General features: G+C 33.7%; 1 protein-coding gene across 5 annotated transcripts; it reads left to right on the forward strand.

The window, feature by feature from the left end:
• The first annotated feature begins 474 nt into the window (after positions 1 to 474).
• Positions 475 to 17,080, forward strand: LOC128156352 (PR domain zinc finger protein 5-like). 5 transcript variants are annotated; one of them, XM_052818453.1, is made up of 8 exons: positions 475 to 558; positions 3,906 to 3,953; positions 4,063 to 4,174; positions 6,256 to 6,400; positions 6,687 to 6,803; positions 11,528 to 11,617; positions 13,740 to 13,784; positions 13,928 to 17,080. In XM_052818453.1, the coding sequence occupies exons 3-8, from the start codon at positions 4,094 to 4,096 to the stop codon at positions 16,405 to 16,407; spliced, it is 2,958 nt and encodes a 985-aa protein (XP_052674413.1). In that variant the 5' UTR covers positions 475 to 558; positions 3,906 to 3,953; positions 4,063 to 4,093; the 3' UTR covers positions 16,408 to 17,080. The 5 variants fall into 5 exon arrangements, with proteins under 5 accessions (XP_052674413.1, XP_052674412.1, XP_052674415.1 ...); XM_052818452.1 differs by lacking the exon at positions 475 to 558 and adding an exon at positions 2,451 to 2,528; XM_052818456.1 differs by lacking the exon at positions 475 to 558 and adding an exon at positions 2,479 to 2,528 and having other exon boundaries at positions 3,906 to 3,972.
• The last annotated feature ends 5 nt before the right edge of the window (positions 17,081 to 17,085 follow it).

The raw sequence follows: 17,085 nt of genomic DNA on the forward strand, positions 1-17,085 counted from the left end.
GATAAATAAAGTTTAAAAACGAGAGAGAGAGAGAGAGAGAGAGAGAGAGAGAGAGAGAGATCTTTCAGCCCCTACCTCATTTTTTGAAACAAGAATCAATCAAAATATTAATTCATTAATTCCCTCTATAAGGTGTGGGAGAAATCTTGCTTAATCCATGGGGGGGATAGGGTGTTCATATTTGTAAGAAAACCTACACTAACTGTACATATGATATAACATTACCTCTTTTATCAATGGACTCGAACTTTCGCCGGTGCTCTTTGGGGCTCATTCGGTTTAGATTACTAGCTACATGTAAATTAACTAATAATGGAATTCAAAAGTGGTGCACCGACGTCCCTCCAGATCCACACATAGATGGGAAGAACTTAATTGTATATACACGGTGTGAACATAATTATATTGAACGTTTTGTTATTATACTGTGTAACTTAGTTTTTCGGACTTTTGTTGATTAATAATAAATTCTTTTCTTATCTTAACAACGGATGTGTTTAAAAACTTTCCAAAGTATCGCCACAGCATTTATCACAATGAATCCTCCCAAGGCACAAGGTACTACTAATTTCTTAATTCACATCCGTTGTTCACACTTAATTTTTTATCTTAATCGTTTACATTACCTTTTTATGAACATCCTGCTAAAATGACTATTACTCAATAGTTGTTTAATAACTGGTCGTTTTGTATTTTTGTTAATCCTTTCAATGCGTCATTTTATTGCTCAGCTATGTGTGACTTGTAAATCAACGTCAGTAAACATTTGAAACTTTTGATGCTGATACATCCCGGCCAAATTATATAAAAAAGTACATTCCATGCAAAGTCTAGATAAAAGTCTAAAACTATAATGAGCGTTCGTTTGTAAGAGGATTAAAAAAATCTATAGCTGTGTTCAACATTCAAATTTTTTGTTATGAATCCTAAAATTACCTTTTTTAAAAGAATAAGGTAATGGGTTGTCAAAATGTTTTAAAAAGAAATAACAAATATGTCAAAACAAGATGGCCAGATAATATATATTAACCCTATCTCCATTACATACTGTAAATTATAGAGTACTTAGTTCACTAGATATGTTGAATGTGGAAGACAGGTTTCGACAGCATATACAATTATCATGGTAGCGCACCGTCTTACTTACATGGACATTTTACATTGAGATCATAATTATATATGTATCTCAGTGTAAGAAACACAAGAGCATCTTCAAATGAAGATTTTTTTATACCTTGAGTCAAGACATGTCAAGCCGACATCTACATAAATTCTACTATTATGGTATTAAAGACTGAACTTTTTGTACCATCGCATATTAAATGTACAAATGGAGAGAAATTTTTTTAAAACAAAAGTTAAAAGTTTTATTTTGCAAAAGGGTATTAATTTAAAACAAAATAGTGATATGTTGTACTATTAGATACTATATAATTTTACCGATATATTATCAATGTTATCACATGAATACTCAGGATCAGTTTATATCGCTGTGTATAGTATAACTAGCACAGTGATTGTAATATGTACAAATTTAACACATTTTGTGATTCAGTTAAAACTAAACTAAATACATGTAAGTAATGTTTCACATATTATTGAAAGGACCCCATTGGAAATAAGCTTTAGAGCTTTCATGGGTTATCCTGGACTGGTATAATATTTATGTTTTTCAAACACCATTGTTTATGAAATTATAACCAATAAAAATTGAAATATTGTATGTACAATATGTATGTTCAGTATATGTATGATGACTTGATATCAAATAATCTATCTATCTATCTATCTATCTATCTATCTATCTATCTATCTATCTATCTATCTATCTATCTATCTATCTATCTATCTATCTATCTATCTATCTATCTATCTATCTATCTATCTATCTATCTATCTATCTATCTATCTATCTATCTATCTATCTATCTATCTATCTATCTATCTATCTATCTATCTATCTATCTATCTATCTATCTATCTATCTATCTATCTATCTATCTATCTATCTATCTATCTATCTATCTATCTATCTATCTATCTATCTATCTATCTATCTATCTATCTATCTATCTATCTATCTATCTATCTATCTATCTATCTATCTATCTATCTATCTATCTATCTATCTATCTATCTATCTATCTATCTATCTATCTATCTATCTATCTATCTATCTATCTATCTATCTATCTATCTATCTATCTATCTATCTATCTATCTATCTATCTATCTATCTATCTATCTATCTATCTATCTATCTATCTATCTATCTATCTATCTATCTATCTATCTATCTATCTATTGTAATAGTATTTTAAAGTACTACATTGGCTGTTATCTTATAGCAGTAATTAATACTGGAATGTAGTCAGACCGGGGTTCTATTAGGGAAATGCTCGAATCAACTCCAATGAGTAGTTTCACTACTTTGATTATAAGCTATTTTAAGAACAACTTGTCCAACGCTTTCCACTGTCTTCCGGCGTAGGTAAAATAGGTGGCGAAGGAGGTCAGCGTCTACGATTGTAAGTTTTCAGCCGTTTTTGAAGTAGTTCAAATCATTCATTATATTAACAAGGTCCGCGACTTGATTTTCCACAGGCATGTTGTGATATATCGACTTATTTTACTCTTCAATGACCAGACAATTTTTGCCAGTAAAAAATGGCGGAAACGGACCAACATTGTAGTTATTCCATATTCCTAATTGAAGTACTTGGTTCTCGTGATATTTATTAGTTTTTGTCTTGTGATGAATGTTGATTAAATAATTCATAAGGTTTTTTTTTTATTATTTACTTTATGTAACATTTTAAAACGCATCCATATTCATGTTTAAATATTTGACATCAAGTGTTAGTATCATTGATAATGTGACTGATTTTATCCAACTTTGGGTGGGATAAAAAGAGGAAAATATTCTGTTTAAGCATATATAAATGAACGTAATTACTCTAATATCAGCCTTTAATTGGTAGTTTGACCCAAATTTGGTGGTGAAAACACTTGTATGATATCTCTTTTTCCATATTGAACAAACAAAAGGACTATGTGCGGTTTTATGCATTTTTGGCCCCCAAAATTAAAGTTTTAAAAAGCGCTTTAAAAATAAGGGTGAAGTTAGTTAGAATCATATTAAAAAAAGGGTGCAAAAGGTTATCACCACAGTGACGTCATAATGTAGAAATGACGTCGTGAAGATTGCCTAATTTTGATAAATTGATGTTTTAAAGCAAAATATGCATGGGTGTTTTCCGATAATTTTTCGACTGGGAAACATTGAGCGCAGGTTTGCTCAAGTACCATTTTTTAGTATAATGTGTATAATTATCAAAAACATATGTTAAAATCTTACTTGAGCAGACCTGCGCTCTCTACTTCCGAATGCAAAATATAAAGCAAAACTGAGAATATTTTCATCTGTTTGCAAATTTGTGGGAATAAGGTCATATAGTTGACGTCATATATAAATAGTGAATGAGCAATGGTGGTAAAAATCAAGATTATAGTGATAGGTGTCCACTGTACAATGATTTCTGAAGATTTGATTTTTATACGACACTATATTTAAAAATTGGTTAATAAAATTTGGGGCAGATATTAGACCATACAGCACATAGTCCTTTCGTGTTTACCGTTCAAATAAGTTTAAGTGAAGAAAACATGCATCAAGTTTAACACCAGGGGATGTATTCTGGCGTATACTTCAAAAACAAATGTAAAAATTAAAAAACATTTTTACATGTTCCCTTGAGAACCTGACCTGGAGTTGCGGCCGATATGGGTCCAGTTTATGACACCAGTATATTCAAAAGGTTTATTGCACAGCTGGTCAAAATTATTCTAATTGTACAATGCACTTCTTAAGTTTTTCACATGCACTTTGGTTTTTTTTCTTGCAGACTCCAAATATAAGACGTACATATTACAGTTGACATTTCCTTATAAAAGTACAGTACCAATATTATTGTAAATCATCTGTTTTGCATTGTAAATTATTTTCTCTGAAATATATTGGATTGGAGTTTTAAAATTAATAGCTGTTTATTTTGTTTTCAGGTTGCATTTGATGTAACAAACTGGTTACAGAATGGAACCACTCCTGACAGAGGACAGTGAAGTGGTTTCAAAACTGCTGAAGGATTCCATGTTCAGCGACATTGATGCCCTTGTAAGATTTAAATATTTTTTCCCCTGCATAAAGCATTTGTTTTCTTTTTCTGACTATAAGTTTGAAAATTAAGTCCACATACAGGTGGCACAAGCCTTGAAATGGGGCATTGTTCCATGCAGTGGGCCAGTTAGGCGCATACGGTACACATACTGGTACATGTACGGTACTTATAAAGAATGGGTTAAGGTTCCTCCACACACCTTGATAAATGTTATCAAAACAAAAAAAACTTATGTATAATGTAAAGGTATGATATTCTTATATGCATACAACTTGTAAATAGAAGAAAACAATTTCAATTTTTTTTTTAAAAATGTAAAATTTAAGAACTTTGTGCAAGTCAATGAACGAAAATAAAAGCTCCTGTTAGACTTGAACCGGCACATGAAGATTGGCTGTCAGATGATTATAACTTACTGAGCTACAAAGTACGACACTCAAATTGATCAATATTTTAGCCAGAGCAATACTGTGAATTCGCCATGTTGTGATGTACTTCCAAAAAAGTACAGGTCATATGGTGTGGAGGAACCTTAATATGATACATGTATTCATTTGTTGCACTGTGTGACACATTCCGAAACTTTGCTGTGAAGTGCTTGCAGATATTTATTAATTTTGATAAATTCATCAATCTCTACTATCATTGTCATCTTCATTTAAGGGATGTAAAAGAACAACAAAAATTTAGATTTGAAAAAATGGCCCCAACAACGTACAAATTCACTTTGATGGATGCAATTTTAGCAGGAGTTATTTCCCATTGGCTACATTGTTGGAGGTCACCTTGACAAATTTCCTCAAAAAACTAAACTTAAACTTTTCATTAAGTCATTTTACCGGTAACGAATCAGTATGCGGTTTTGTCGTGCATGCGACTATTATTATCGGAATCCAAATGTTTTTATTTTTGGTTTAAATCACGTTTCTTTGTCCTTCTAAACTGTAGTATCAAACTTCCGAAAATATAAAGGATGAATTATGGAGATACATGTACTAATTTCAACACCCCCTCCATTTTCCTAGTTTTGAATACATTTTCTAGTATTGAAACAAGCACCCTCTATCACTTCTGACCATATTTTTTGGGGTGGATTAATTTAAAAAATGTACTAGAGGTACATGTCGATAGACTTATAAATGAAGAAGGAAAAATAATTGTGGAAATATGTTATTTAAACAAATAATATGATTGTTATTTTGTCAGGGAATTTTTATGAAAACACTTTATAATACCTGTAGTAATTGATGATAAGTAATTGCCATTTGTCTTTGTTTTGCCCGTATATCTATCAGTATATCCAGCCAAATCATACTTCTGTCGCAATGAACCGACACTAGGAAAACTACACTTGGTGCTATTTGAAGTCGTAATTTCATTTAAAGATCCATTATTATTTGATATGGTGCATAATCTCATTAAAGGGATTATAATTACTAATTATCCACTAAAAAGTGGTCAACAACAAACTTATTTTCATATTAATTAGGTTTAATTGTTTTCACACTTTCGTTTTTTCTGTCTTGCACTTCCGGCAGTTCATATCTGGGTCACCTTTTTAATTTGTAAACAATACGGTAAATAATCGTTAAAATGTCAAACAACTCCACACACTGGTCGAATATTTATTTCTGTATTATAATTACTTAGCTTGGATTTTTTAAAACATTAACTTTGTTTTTCACCAATAATTTTTTTAAAAATTAATCGATACTGGCAAATATTAGTTACCAGTAAAACGACTGTACTGGACATTTTGTAACAAACACATTTTCTGATCGTCAAACAATATGTTATTAAAGCCTAACTGCCTTCTTCAATTTATAAATATCAAAGAAAAAGACATATGTCTTATATGTAACTTAATTAGAAGGAAAATATATGTCATATGAAGACTACTGTATCTATGCTTCCTTTGCTCCAGGAATGTCAAATGGCTCAATGATATTATTAGGAATGGGACCACTGGCTTTTTGTGCTCTTTGCCCTGTCAAGGCACTTCTGATATGTATACATTTTGATTGTTGATCTATGCATGATGAATCATGTACATATAATGTTATGTTTATTCTTGAAGCTTGTTAAGTTGCATAGCAGCGAAGAGGAAAGTTTGTTGATCACTGCAAACGGTACTACCATACACATCCTTGGATCTGAAAAAGGAAAGGATTTTCTTGTACAAGATGAGGGCCTAGCAATGAGATTCCACAAGTTTTGTTTTGGTAAACACTATTTAATTTACCATAAGACTCATTTTCATGTGACCATAAAATCAAGCACTTATGAATTAAAATCATGGAATGTTGCAACACATTCTAATTCCACTTTCTAGAAAATGACTAGAACATATCAGTTTTAATTAGGACCCAGCTCTGTGGTAGCCCTATAGTGAGAATGAGGCTGGAAAGTGATCAGTTTGTCTTTCCATCTGTCCGTCCTTCCAATCTTAGCATATTTCTTTCTATTTGGCCAAATTGTGCTAACTTCATATTCAATGTTTGTTTACAGGAGATGTGAATGTAAAGTCAGAAGTGGAACAAACTCCATCCAGTAGAGATCAAAACATCATCCCAGAAGTTTCTGATGTCATTAAACCCAAGCGGAAAAGGGGAAGACCACCTAAAGGTGATTACCGTAATTTGCCAAATATAATACACACTTTTTTTTCTCAACAAGTTTGTGAGAAAGGGGTGCATATTATACATCACAATTTTGAGACTCTTTTAAACAAGTACTGGTAAAAAGTATATCGTAATTCAGTACATTGCCTTAATACGAAAATGTCTCTTTGTTTATCACATTTTGAACAATTAAAAATTTTAGTTTAGGCATATTCAATAAAAAAGTGTGTTGCTTTTAATCTGATGATAGATAAATTGTATCAAAATTGTAATTTAAAACCAATATAAATTGTTTACTCGGCAGTCAGAGCTTTTCCTTCACCATCTCTGTGTACGCCCATACTACAAATGTTATAATAGGATATGTGCAGTAGATCCAGATTGCAGGCCTGATTGCTATCAAGTGTTTTTTTGAATTCATTTTACATTGTAAGCACATCAGGGGCTGACAAATCCGATTGCCCGACGCCCGGGGCAAGTGGTTTTTCCGATCGGGCAAGTAAAAAATTGGTAGGGACTTGCCCCTGGGCAAGTGACTTTTTAAACTTTTGCATATGTACTGAAAATGAAAGTACCGTATTTTGCTGAACATAATACTCACTTTTTTCTAGAAAATTCTTTACGATGTAAGGGTGCTCAAATCATACTGTACACCACAATATGATTTTGACGGGGTTTTTTTTTCAGGTGCAGCATAGGCTATATCATAATGAAATAAAATTCTAACTACTGTTCTTCAGTTCCACTGTTCTTGTGTTTGTTTATCATAATGTTTAAAACTAATTTAATCTTTGTTAAAGTGTTTAATTGCAAAAACTGTTTTAATTATAATCTGACAATCTAACATCAATTTGAGCTATTTATTCTATGTTCGACTTCTTTGAGCTGTGTTCACCGTCTCCATGTACGCCGCCATAACTGATGTTAAAAATAGATGTGTGCCCGTTATCACTCGCTAATCATAATCATAGCCTAGAACTTTTTTAGAATTAAAATATCAGGCTTAATATGATTAGATACAACTCCTAATGATTCATTTCACCTTTGTTTTTAACACCTCTGTGGCCTAAATGAAATCATGGCCGTGAAGACGTGTGCGCTTGTGACCTATTATCTCGGACATTCACCTAAGGTGATAAAAATTATCAAAACACCCAAAACTGTTTATAAAATGTTTGTTTTTTACCTTTAAAACAAATCCAACTAAATATCAACATGTTATGTGTTGATTTTTTAACACACTCTCGAGAAAACCAAGAGGAAGAGATGTTGAATCAAAACTATATATTTTATGAAGAGTACCCGTATTAAAAGTGGAAAAATTTAAAGTGAAGGGCAAAAACATCGTATGGTATGTGTATTGTTATTTTTAATCACAATAAAGAATTTGTTTGGGCTAGTAGATATTGAGGTAGGGCAAGTAAATTTTGCCTTGTCACTTGCCCGAGGGCAAGTGCTTAAAAAATGTATTTGTCAGCCCCTGGCACATGATCAATTACTATTAACTCATTTCGAAGATTTGTCTCACTTTATTTTTAGCTCACCTGAGCCAAAGGCTCAAGTGAGCTTTTCTGATCACAATTTGTCCGTTGTCTGTCGTCGTTGTCGGCGTTGGCGTTGTAAACTTTTCACATTTTCATCTTCTTCTCAAGAACCACTGGGCAGATTTCAACCAAATTTGGCACAAAGCACCACTAGGTGAAGGGGATTCAAGTTTGTTCAAATGAAGGGCCATGCCCTCTTTAAAGGGGAGATAATTGAGAATTATTGAAAATTTGTTGGTATTTTTCAAAAATCTTCTTCTCAAAAACTATTCGGCCTGAAAAGCTCAAACTTGTGTGGCGGCATCCTCAGGTAGTGTAGATTCAAGTTTGTTCAAATTATGGTCCCCAGGGGTAGGGAGGGGCCACAATGGGGGGATCAAGTTTTACATAGAAATATATAGACAAAATCCTTAAAAATCTTCTTCTAAAAAACTATCAGGCCAGAAAAGCTCAAATTAAAATGGGAGCCTCCTCAGGTAGTGTAGATTCAAGTTTGTTCAAATCATGGTCCCCAGGGGTAGGGTGGGGCCACAATGGGGGGATCAAGTTTTACATAGGAATATATAGAGAAAATCTTTAAAAATCTTCTTCTAAAACATTATTAGGCCAGAGAAGCTCAAATCAAAGTGGAAGCTTCCTCAGATAGTGTAGATTCAAGTTTGTTCAAATCATGGTCCCCAGGGGTAGGGTGGGGCCACAATGGGGGGATCAAGTTTTACATAGGAATATATAGAGAAAATCTTTAAAAATCTTCTTCTAAAAAATTATTAGGCCAGAAAAGCTCAAATAAAAGTGGAAGCTTCCTCAGGTAGTGTAGATTCAAGTTTGTTCAAATCATGGTCTCCGGGGCTAGGGTGGGGCCACAATTAGGGGATCAAGTTTTACATAGAAATATATAGACAAAATCTTTAAAAATCTTCTTCTAAAAAACTATCAGGCCAGAAAAGCTCAAATTAAAATGGAAGCATCCTCAGGTAGTGTAGATTCAAGTTTGTTCAAATTATGGTCCCCGGGGGTAGGGTGGGGCCACAAGAGGGGGGTCATGTTTTACATAGGAATATACAGAATTTTTTTTAAAAAATCTTCTTCTCAAAAACTATAAGGTCAGAAAAGCTTAAATTTGAGTGGAAGCATCCTCAGATAGTGTAGATTCAAGTTTGTTCAAATCATGGTTCCCAGGGGTAGGGTGGGGCCACAATTAGGGGATCAAGTTTTACATAGAAATATATAGACAAAATCTTTAAAAATCTTCTTCTAAAAAACTATCAGGCCAGAAAAGCTCAAATTAAAATGGAAGCATCCTCAGGTAGTGTAGATTCAAGTTTGTTCAAATTATGGTCCCCGGGGGTAGGATGGGGCCACAAGAGGGGGGTCATGTTTTACATAGGAATATATCGAATTTTTTTTAAAAAATCTTCTTCTCAAAAACTATAAGGCCAGAAAAGCTTAAATTTGAGTGGAAGCATCCTCAGATAGTGTAGATTCAAGTTTGTTCAAATCATGGTCCCCAGGGGTAGGGTGGGGCCACAATTAGGGGATAAATTTTTATATAGGAATATATAGAGAAAATCTTTAAAAAAATTTCTTTTCAAAACTTTATGGCCAAGAAAGCTCAAATTGTAACCATCCTCAGATAATGTAGATTCAAGTTTGTTCAAATCATGGTCCCTGGGGGTGGGGCGGGGCCACAATGGGGGATAAATTTTTATATATAGAGAAAATCTTTAAAAATCTTCTTCTCAAAACTATAAGGCCAGGAAAGCCCAAATTTAAGTGGAAGCATCCCAAGATCGTAAAGATTCAAGTTTGTTTAAATAATAGTCATGGGGTATGGTGAGGCCACAATGGGGGATGAATTTTTACATAGGAATATATAGAGAAAATCTTTAATATCTTCTTTTTAAAGACTATTTGGCCAGAAAAGCCTAAACTTGTGTAGAGGCATCCTCGGATAGTGTAAATTCAAGTTTGCAAAATCACAGTCCCTAGTGATAGGGCTGGGCCGTGACGGCAGTTTGAATTTTTACATAGGAATATATAGAGAAAAATCTTTAAAAATATTCTGGGAAAGTTTTCGGTCCAAAACTCAGTACTTAGTGTGAAAGCACAGGTTATGCAGATTTAAGTTTGATGAAACCATGATTCCCTAGAGAAAAGGGGGGGCCACGAAATGGAGGGGGGGGGGGGGGTAAATTGGAATAGAGAAAAATCTTCTTACAGGTACAACAACAAAAGGGGCTTGGTATTTACCCAAAAAAAGAGGTGGATAAAAATTGACAGATTTTCTATTTTTTTTAGCAAGATCTACTGTACTTAGTTGTCAAGATATTTTGATACTGTAATGCTAATTTGATCAGAATTAAGGCAATTGTTGCTCAGGTGAGCGATGTGGCCCCTGGGCCTCTTGTTAAAACCTCTTTGGCCGTATCGTCAGTATCGAAGCCATTGTTGTACATGTGCACTTACCACTGTTGGGCAAAGAAATGTAACACCTTGAGTGAATAACCTGTTGTCTCTGATCGGTCACCCCTTTGATCTGTTTGAAGATAACCATGCAGAAAGTCAACTTAAAGACCTTTTTAAAAATCTGCGTCTGAAGCGTGTAAAATTTTTCTTTTTTCCCTGAATTACAATGACATGTTGGTCAAAAGTCTTGGTGCATATTTTACATCTGAACTATGTTTTTTGGTTTTTTTTTGTTTTTTACGTATTTTCATGCCCAAAAGGGGGGGGGGGTTGCGTATTACACACAACTGCATAATTTATTTGGCAAATTAGGGTACTAATCCATATTTCAGTAAAAAAAAAAAAAAAAGATCAGTTCCTACATTTTTAACTCATTTTGGGTATTTTTGAGTTTAAAGTTTTTGTGTGTTCATTGAGGCCCCTTTGCAAGCCAAAGGTGACAATCAATGTTGCTTTAAAAGAGAAACACTGTGAATTGTCAACCTTGGCTAGGAAAGATTGTTGCAAATCATGAAATTAAAAATATTTATATCAAATAAAAGATATTTCTTCTTATATCAATACATGTACCATTCCCTTTTTCACTAACAGATTTCAGATAAAGTGGAAACATTTCATTTATTGATTACGAATACACTCAAAACACTGGTTCTTTCTACATTTTATAATGATAAAAATTCTAGTATGTTTGAATTTGGAAAATATGCTAATATTTCAGTGGCAAAGAAATTAGAAATTGTTGAAAAGGATGAAGACCCCCATTTGGAGGAAGATGATGAGATAACAGAGGAAGACATAACAGCAAATAGTAAGACTGAGAAGTTCTTAGTTTAAAACTTCACCAAAACTTAACATCTTAACTAGTATGATTGCTTGTTGTATTAAATAACGGTTGTTAGAGATTTACTTGCTCAATCAAATTGTAGAACATTCAAACATTAAAACTGTGATCTTATTGCTTTTGAAGACAACCTTTTGTTCTTATTTTTTCCAAATTTCCACAAGACTAAACTCTATGTAGAGTATTCTCCCTTCCTTTGTTATGCAAGTTAGAAGAGCCGGAGATTTCCCAGATTCAAAATGTCACCAATTTCTAGGGATGGGACAAGATATTCAATATCGATAATATCAATACAGTGAAACTTCTCTAAACCGGCAGGCTACCGGACCGGACAAAAGGGCCGGTTTACAGGGGGTGCTGGTTTACTGAGGTTCAGTTAAAACTAGCCATTGTCAAGGAAATTATGTCTCTGTTTAAGCCATTTATATAAATACAATACATGTATAGATGTACATGTATAATGCTTTGTGTAGCCTATAGTCAGTAATAAGATTTGGTTTTTAAAAAAAATTTATATTGAAAATGAACTAAACATGATAACAATGATTGTATAATATTTCAAAGTCGATATGTAAAAGCATTGCACAAACATGATCACAAAGATAGAACACCAACGTTGTACATTTACGTGTGTACAAACTCATATGTCAAATTTTCTGTGAAAGGTCGCTTATATCAAATTGCGCTTACATTGAAATTCTGATAAAATATATTAGTTTTGGAAACATCTGATATGAAAATAATTTTTTTGGTGTGAATGTAAAAAAAAATCAAGTAGATGAAACATTTAAAAAAGTCAAATCAAGAATTTGTTATTTTTAACAGTTATGCCACTTGTATCATTGACGTTCGATTTGTTGCCGAGTTCTAATCTTTACTCAGTGTAGTATAAAATAAAATACAATAACTAAATACAAATCGAATCGATGAATTAAAAAATAAAACAATAATAAACACAAAAAACACGATTTCTCAATTATTTAATATAACAACATTTATTAAACAACTCGTTATAAAGCCATATTCAACACGCATAATTAGCACCTATCACACTGACACTGTCGAGTCGGTGTACCTGCTGTTTTCACACCTGCCGATAAAAAACGGCTGGTGTCCGGAATTCAGGGGGTGCCGGTTTTCTATAAAAGAAATAAAGAGAGAGCTGGCCGGGACTTTTTAAATCGACCGATATTGAGGGGGTGCTGGTTTTCATGGGTGCCGGTTTTGAGAAGTTTCACTGTATAATGTGCAGATGATATATATGATCTATATCATAGGGATCTATATCATCATGATCTATATCAGGATCTATATGATATGTGCAAATATCAATACAGAGAAACTATTTCGTGATTTACACATGAAATATTTTTCAGTGAAAACTCACAATTAAATACATCTATTTCCCAAGACTACAGTGCATTAAAAATGGTAACCATACAATGGAAATGTAAAGCTGTTTCTTTCAAGGCTTCAATTAAAAATAATATGACTTTATGAAATATAACTTTTTTATCAAAAGGAAATGATTATGATATGTACATGTATTGTATCTTGACACAAATATCGTGATTCATATCAATACAGGAAACGATGTATCATCTCAGCCCTTCCAATCACTTCAATATTGGTCGTAGTCAATAGGAATGCCACATATTCTCTGTTTTACAGTTGCAGAGTAATGTGTCTTGACTTGTCACATGTATGAAAAAAAACTCAGAGATTTCCAAGGTTCAAAATGTCACTGTTTCTCACTTTGATTATTATAGTATATAGGAATGAAACATCTTATCTGTCATATATTTGTCTCTGTCAGGTAATTACAAGGACTTCTTCTTTCAGCAATAAACTCATTAAACTTGGCTCATTAAACTTGTCAGATCAGCTATCAGATACCCTTGCGCTAAAGAAAACAGGTGTATACTGTTATACTACGTTAATACTGGTATTTGTATGTGTGTCTGCCTGTGACAAATTTCTGTCAAGTTTTTCTCAGCAACAGATGTATACCTTTTTAAGCTTTGGCAGACTAATAGTATTAAAAAGATTATTACCATTTGTTACATTGTAATGTATTTATATTTTACAGCTGACAACTCAGAGGCAGAAACAGAATGTAAAGTTACAAGAAGTGGTAAGTATGAGAAAGTAATTGCAGGTTATAAAAAATCTTCCCCAGACATTAATTAGTTGTCAAATTGTTTGTATTTTATTTACAAATTGCAGTTTGATTTTAATGTAGTAATAGATGGTACATGTAATATCTTTTGCAATTAGGGAGAAGAGTCAAAAGAAAAACACTTGAATCACTTGGCTACGTCTCCTTAGAAAAAAAGAAAAAGATACGTGGCACAAGTCCTGAAAGTGTCACCATTGACGTGCCTGCCAAGTCACCATCCAAAACTAATGTGAGTAACGCAAAATGCATCAGTCAAACAAAGGTAGCAGTAGAAGAGAAAGATGAGGAATGGAAAGAGTCTACACATGGTAAGGATGAAATACAAGAAATAACTGAGATAACAGAGAGTTTGGAAGCTTCAGGTACAGAAAACTCATGTGAAACTCAGACTATACCCAAGAAGAGAAAGGGGCATCACATTTGTCAGACTTGTGGGGAGAAATTTTCAACTCAGGAATTGATTGAAAATCACCTTCGAATAAATCACCCAGAGGTGTGGTCTAAGATATTAGAGGAAGAAACGGACATTCTAGTCTCATTAGGTAAACACGACACTGTGTCAGAGTCACCAAAAAGAAAGGAAGAGAAGAAGAGCCTAGCAGAAAAAAGGAAAGAGGAAATTTTGTATGATTGCCAACAGTGTGAAGGAAAGTTCAAAACCACAAAAATGCTAGAAAAACATGTAGAACTGATGCATGCAGATGACTTGTCAAGCTCAAAGAGAGTCGAAACTGAAGATCAAAGCTCGGACATCTTAGATGAAAATGAAGTAGACGATTCTAATGAAGACAACAGTCATTCTAGTAATGATGAAATGAGAAAAACTGTCAAGATTAAGAAAAAAATGGCTGGATTCAATCCTCTGTCAGTGGCTTTGAAAGTCAATGAGAGAACCTACAAAATACATGATAACTTTGTGAAAGGTTCGGTGTTCAAGTGTTACACTTGTGAAGAAACTTTTGATGATATTGCATTCCTTATCAAGCATATGAAACAAACAAGGCATGATGGTTTACAGAAAAGTTCGGAGGAGGTAATGAGGACGCTAATTACAGTGAGCAAAAAGAAGAAACCAAATGTTTACAAGTGCAGCCATTGTAGAGTGGAATATTTCATTAAGGAAAACTGTCTTCATCATATCAAAGAGAACAACTGCCAACCTGTGTGGAAGAGAAATTGTCCAATGAGGAATTGTGATTTAATATTTGATAACAACAACTTCTTTATGAATCACATGGAAACTTTCCATGAAACCACTTACCCATTTTTCTGTCAAAATTGTAACAAAACATTCCAGCGAATCAGAGAATTTGAAAGTCACCGCAACTACCACAGAAGAATAAACAACAGTCAGCTGAATCCATCCTTACCTGTCATGTGCAATGAATGTGGATTGCGCTTCCCTAATAATTTTGACTTGAAGCAACACAAACTAGATGTTCATGAGGCCAACAAGAAGTTCAAATGTGAAGTATGTGACAGAAAGTTCAGGCGAGAAGACAATATGAAAATTCACTTGAGAACACACAAGAAGAGAGAGGATGATCCAGAGTTGCAATGTAAAATATGCCAGAAATATCTTTGTTCAAAAGATAGCTTGAAATTGCACACCAAATATATGCATTCAGATGAGAAACCATGTGTCTGTGAAATATGTGGACATCGTACAAGACAGATGGGTAGCCTACAGTATCACATGAAAGTCCGGCACTCTGATGAGCGTCCTTATGAATGCGAGTGGGAGGGCTGCAATAAAAGCTTTAAAATCTATCAAGTATGGCAGTCACATTCCCAAAACCATGCCCTGGCTATTGGAAATATAGAAAAAGCAAAGTCCTATGGGAGACTCCATCACTGTGACATTTGCTTCAGATATTTCAATTGTAGGACAGACATGAGTAACCACATGCTAATTCACTCCAATGAAAAGAGTATCAAGTGTGAAATTTGTCAAACCACAGTTAAGAGGTGGGGAAGTTTGAAACGCCACATGATGAATGTTCATAACAAAGTTATATCTGGAGGACTCTCAGCCATGAAGATGCAGGAGGGAGAAAGTCCTCGTATGAGAGCAGATAAACGGGTTCTCAGCATTAGAAAACCAAAGACCTACCATATGGTGCACACACAAGTCAAAAGCTCACCTATGGGTATACCAGATGTTACCATATTGAAACAGGAACCGGAGTCTGTAGAGCTTGAAGAGGCAGATTATCAGACTGAGACCACCTATGAACTGCAGAATTCTGATGCTCAGGAGCAACTTCTCCAGATCTTAGCAAATGCCAGCTCTGATATCACCAAGATTGAGCAGGCAGCAAGTTCCTCAGTAAACCCTGCAGGAAGGGACTTTGTATCGGAGGCCAACTCACAGACGGAGATAATGGAGGAAGTCAAGGAATATCAGATAGAGGAAACAACAGATGAGGTCTGTTTAGACAGTGCTGGGGAGCAGGTCATCTATCTGAACTCACTGCCCAATGAACTCGTCACAGCCCAAGATACAGGGGGTGTGATCTATGCAATACGGAATAGCGATGGGAGCTTGTCTTTGCAGTTATCAACAGAAAATAGTTGAGACATCCTTGATTTTTTGTACTTTCAGATTAATTCATACTGAATAAATGCTCTTTAATCTCAGTGGAAAAATTACTGGTATGTACGTTAAAAAGATGCATTTGTGGTTTCATTAATATTTATGGACATCAATAGGATTAAATAAAAATTACAGTTTGATGGATTTAAGAATTTGTGGACAAGGGTTCAAGTACCGGTAAAGTATAATACACATATTGTTGTAAAATTTATTACTTTGATGACCATCTCTATTCAAGGATTAGCTTAAATACCAAAATCTACAAAAAATAGTGTTTGATGAATATTGATAAAACCACAGTATTTATTTTTAAAATATAAGACAGCAGATGTAGTGATTTTTATGTGTAATCTAGTTTTACGAAGTAAATGATGAAGTGTTGAATCAGTATTTTAGTCATTATATTTCTTTGTGTGTTATATAGTACATTATTTAGACTTGTGATACCATCGTAAGTTTATCAGATCGGACTAAATAATGATACTATTTGTCATAAAGAAGGACAATAAAGTGATCAATCTGGAGTCATACAGTTTGACCAAAAATATTCAAAAAGGAAGAAAAGAATTTGGGCATGTTCTTTTACATATTTTGTATTTGTTACTGAACACTTACTGTAACTTATTTCTATTTGAAATAAATGAAACAATTTATTTGTTT

This window comes from Crassostrea angulata, chromosome 7 (genome assembly GCF_025612915.1).
Source record: "Crassostrea angulata isolate pt1a10 chromosome 7, ASM2561291v2, whole genome shotgun sequence".
Taxonomy (NCBI): Eukaryota; Metazoa; Mollusca; class Bivalvia; order Ostreida; family Ostreidae; genus Magallana; species Magallana angulata.

Excerpts from the sequence above, each read along its gene's own strand:
- LOC128156352 (XM_052818453.1), top strand. The coding sequence starts at position 4,094 with ATGGAACCACTCCTGACAGAGGACAGTGAAGTGGTTTCAAAACTGCTG. Across the intron at positions 6,401-6,686 it reads ATTCCACAAGTTTTGTTTTG|GAGATGTGAATGTAAAGTCA; the intron begins GTAAACACTATT and ends GTTTGTTTACAG. Across the intron at positions 13,785-13,927 it reads ATGTAAAGTTACAAGAAGTG|GGAGAAGAGTCAAAAGAAAA; the intron begins GTAAGTATGAGA and ends TTTTGCAATTAG.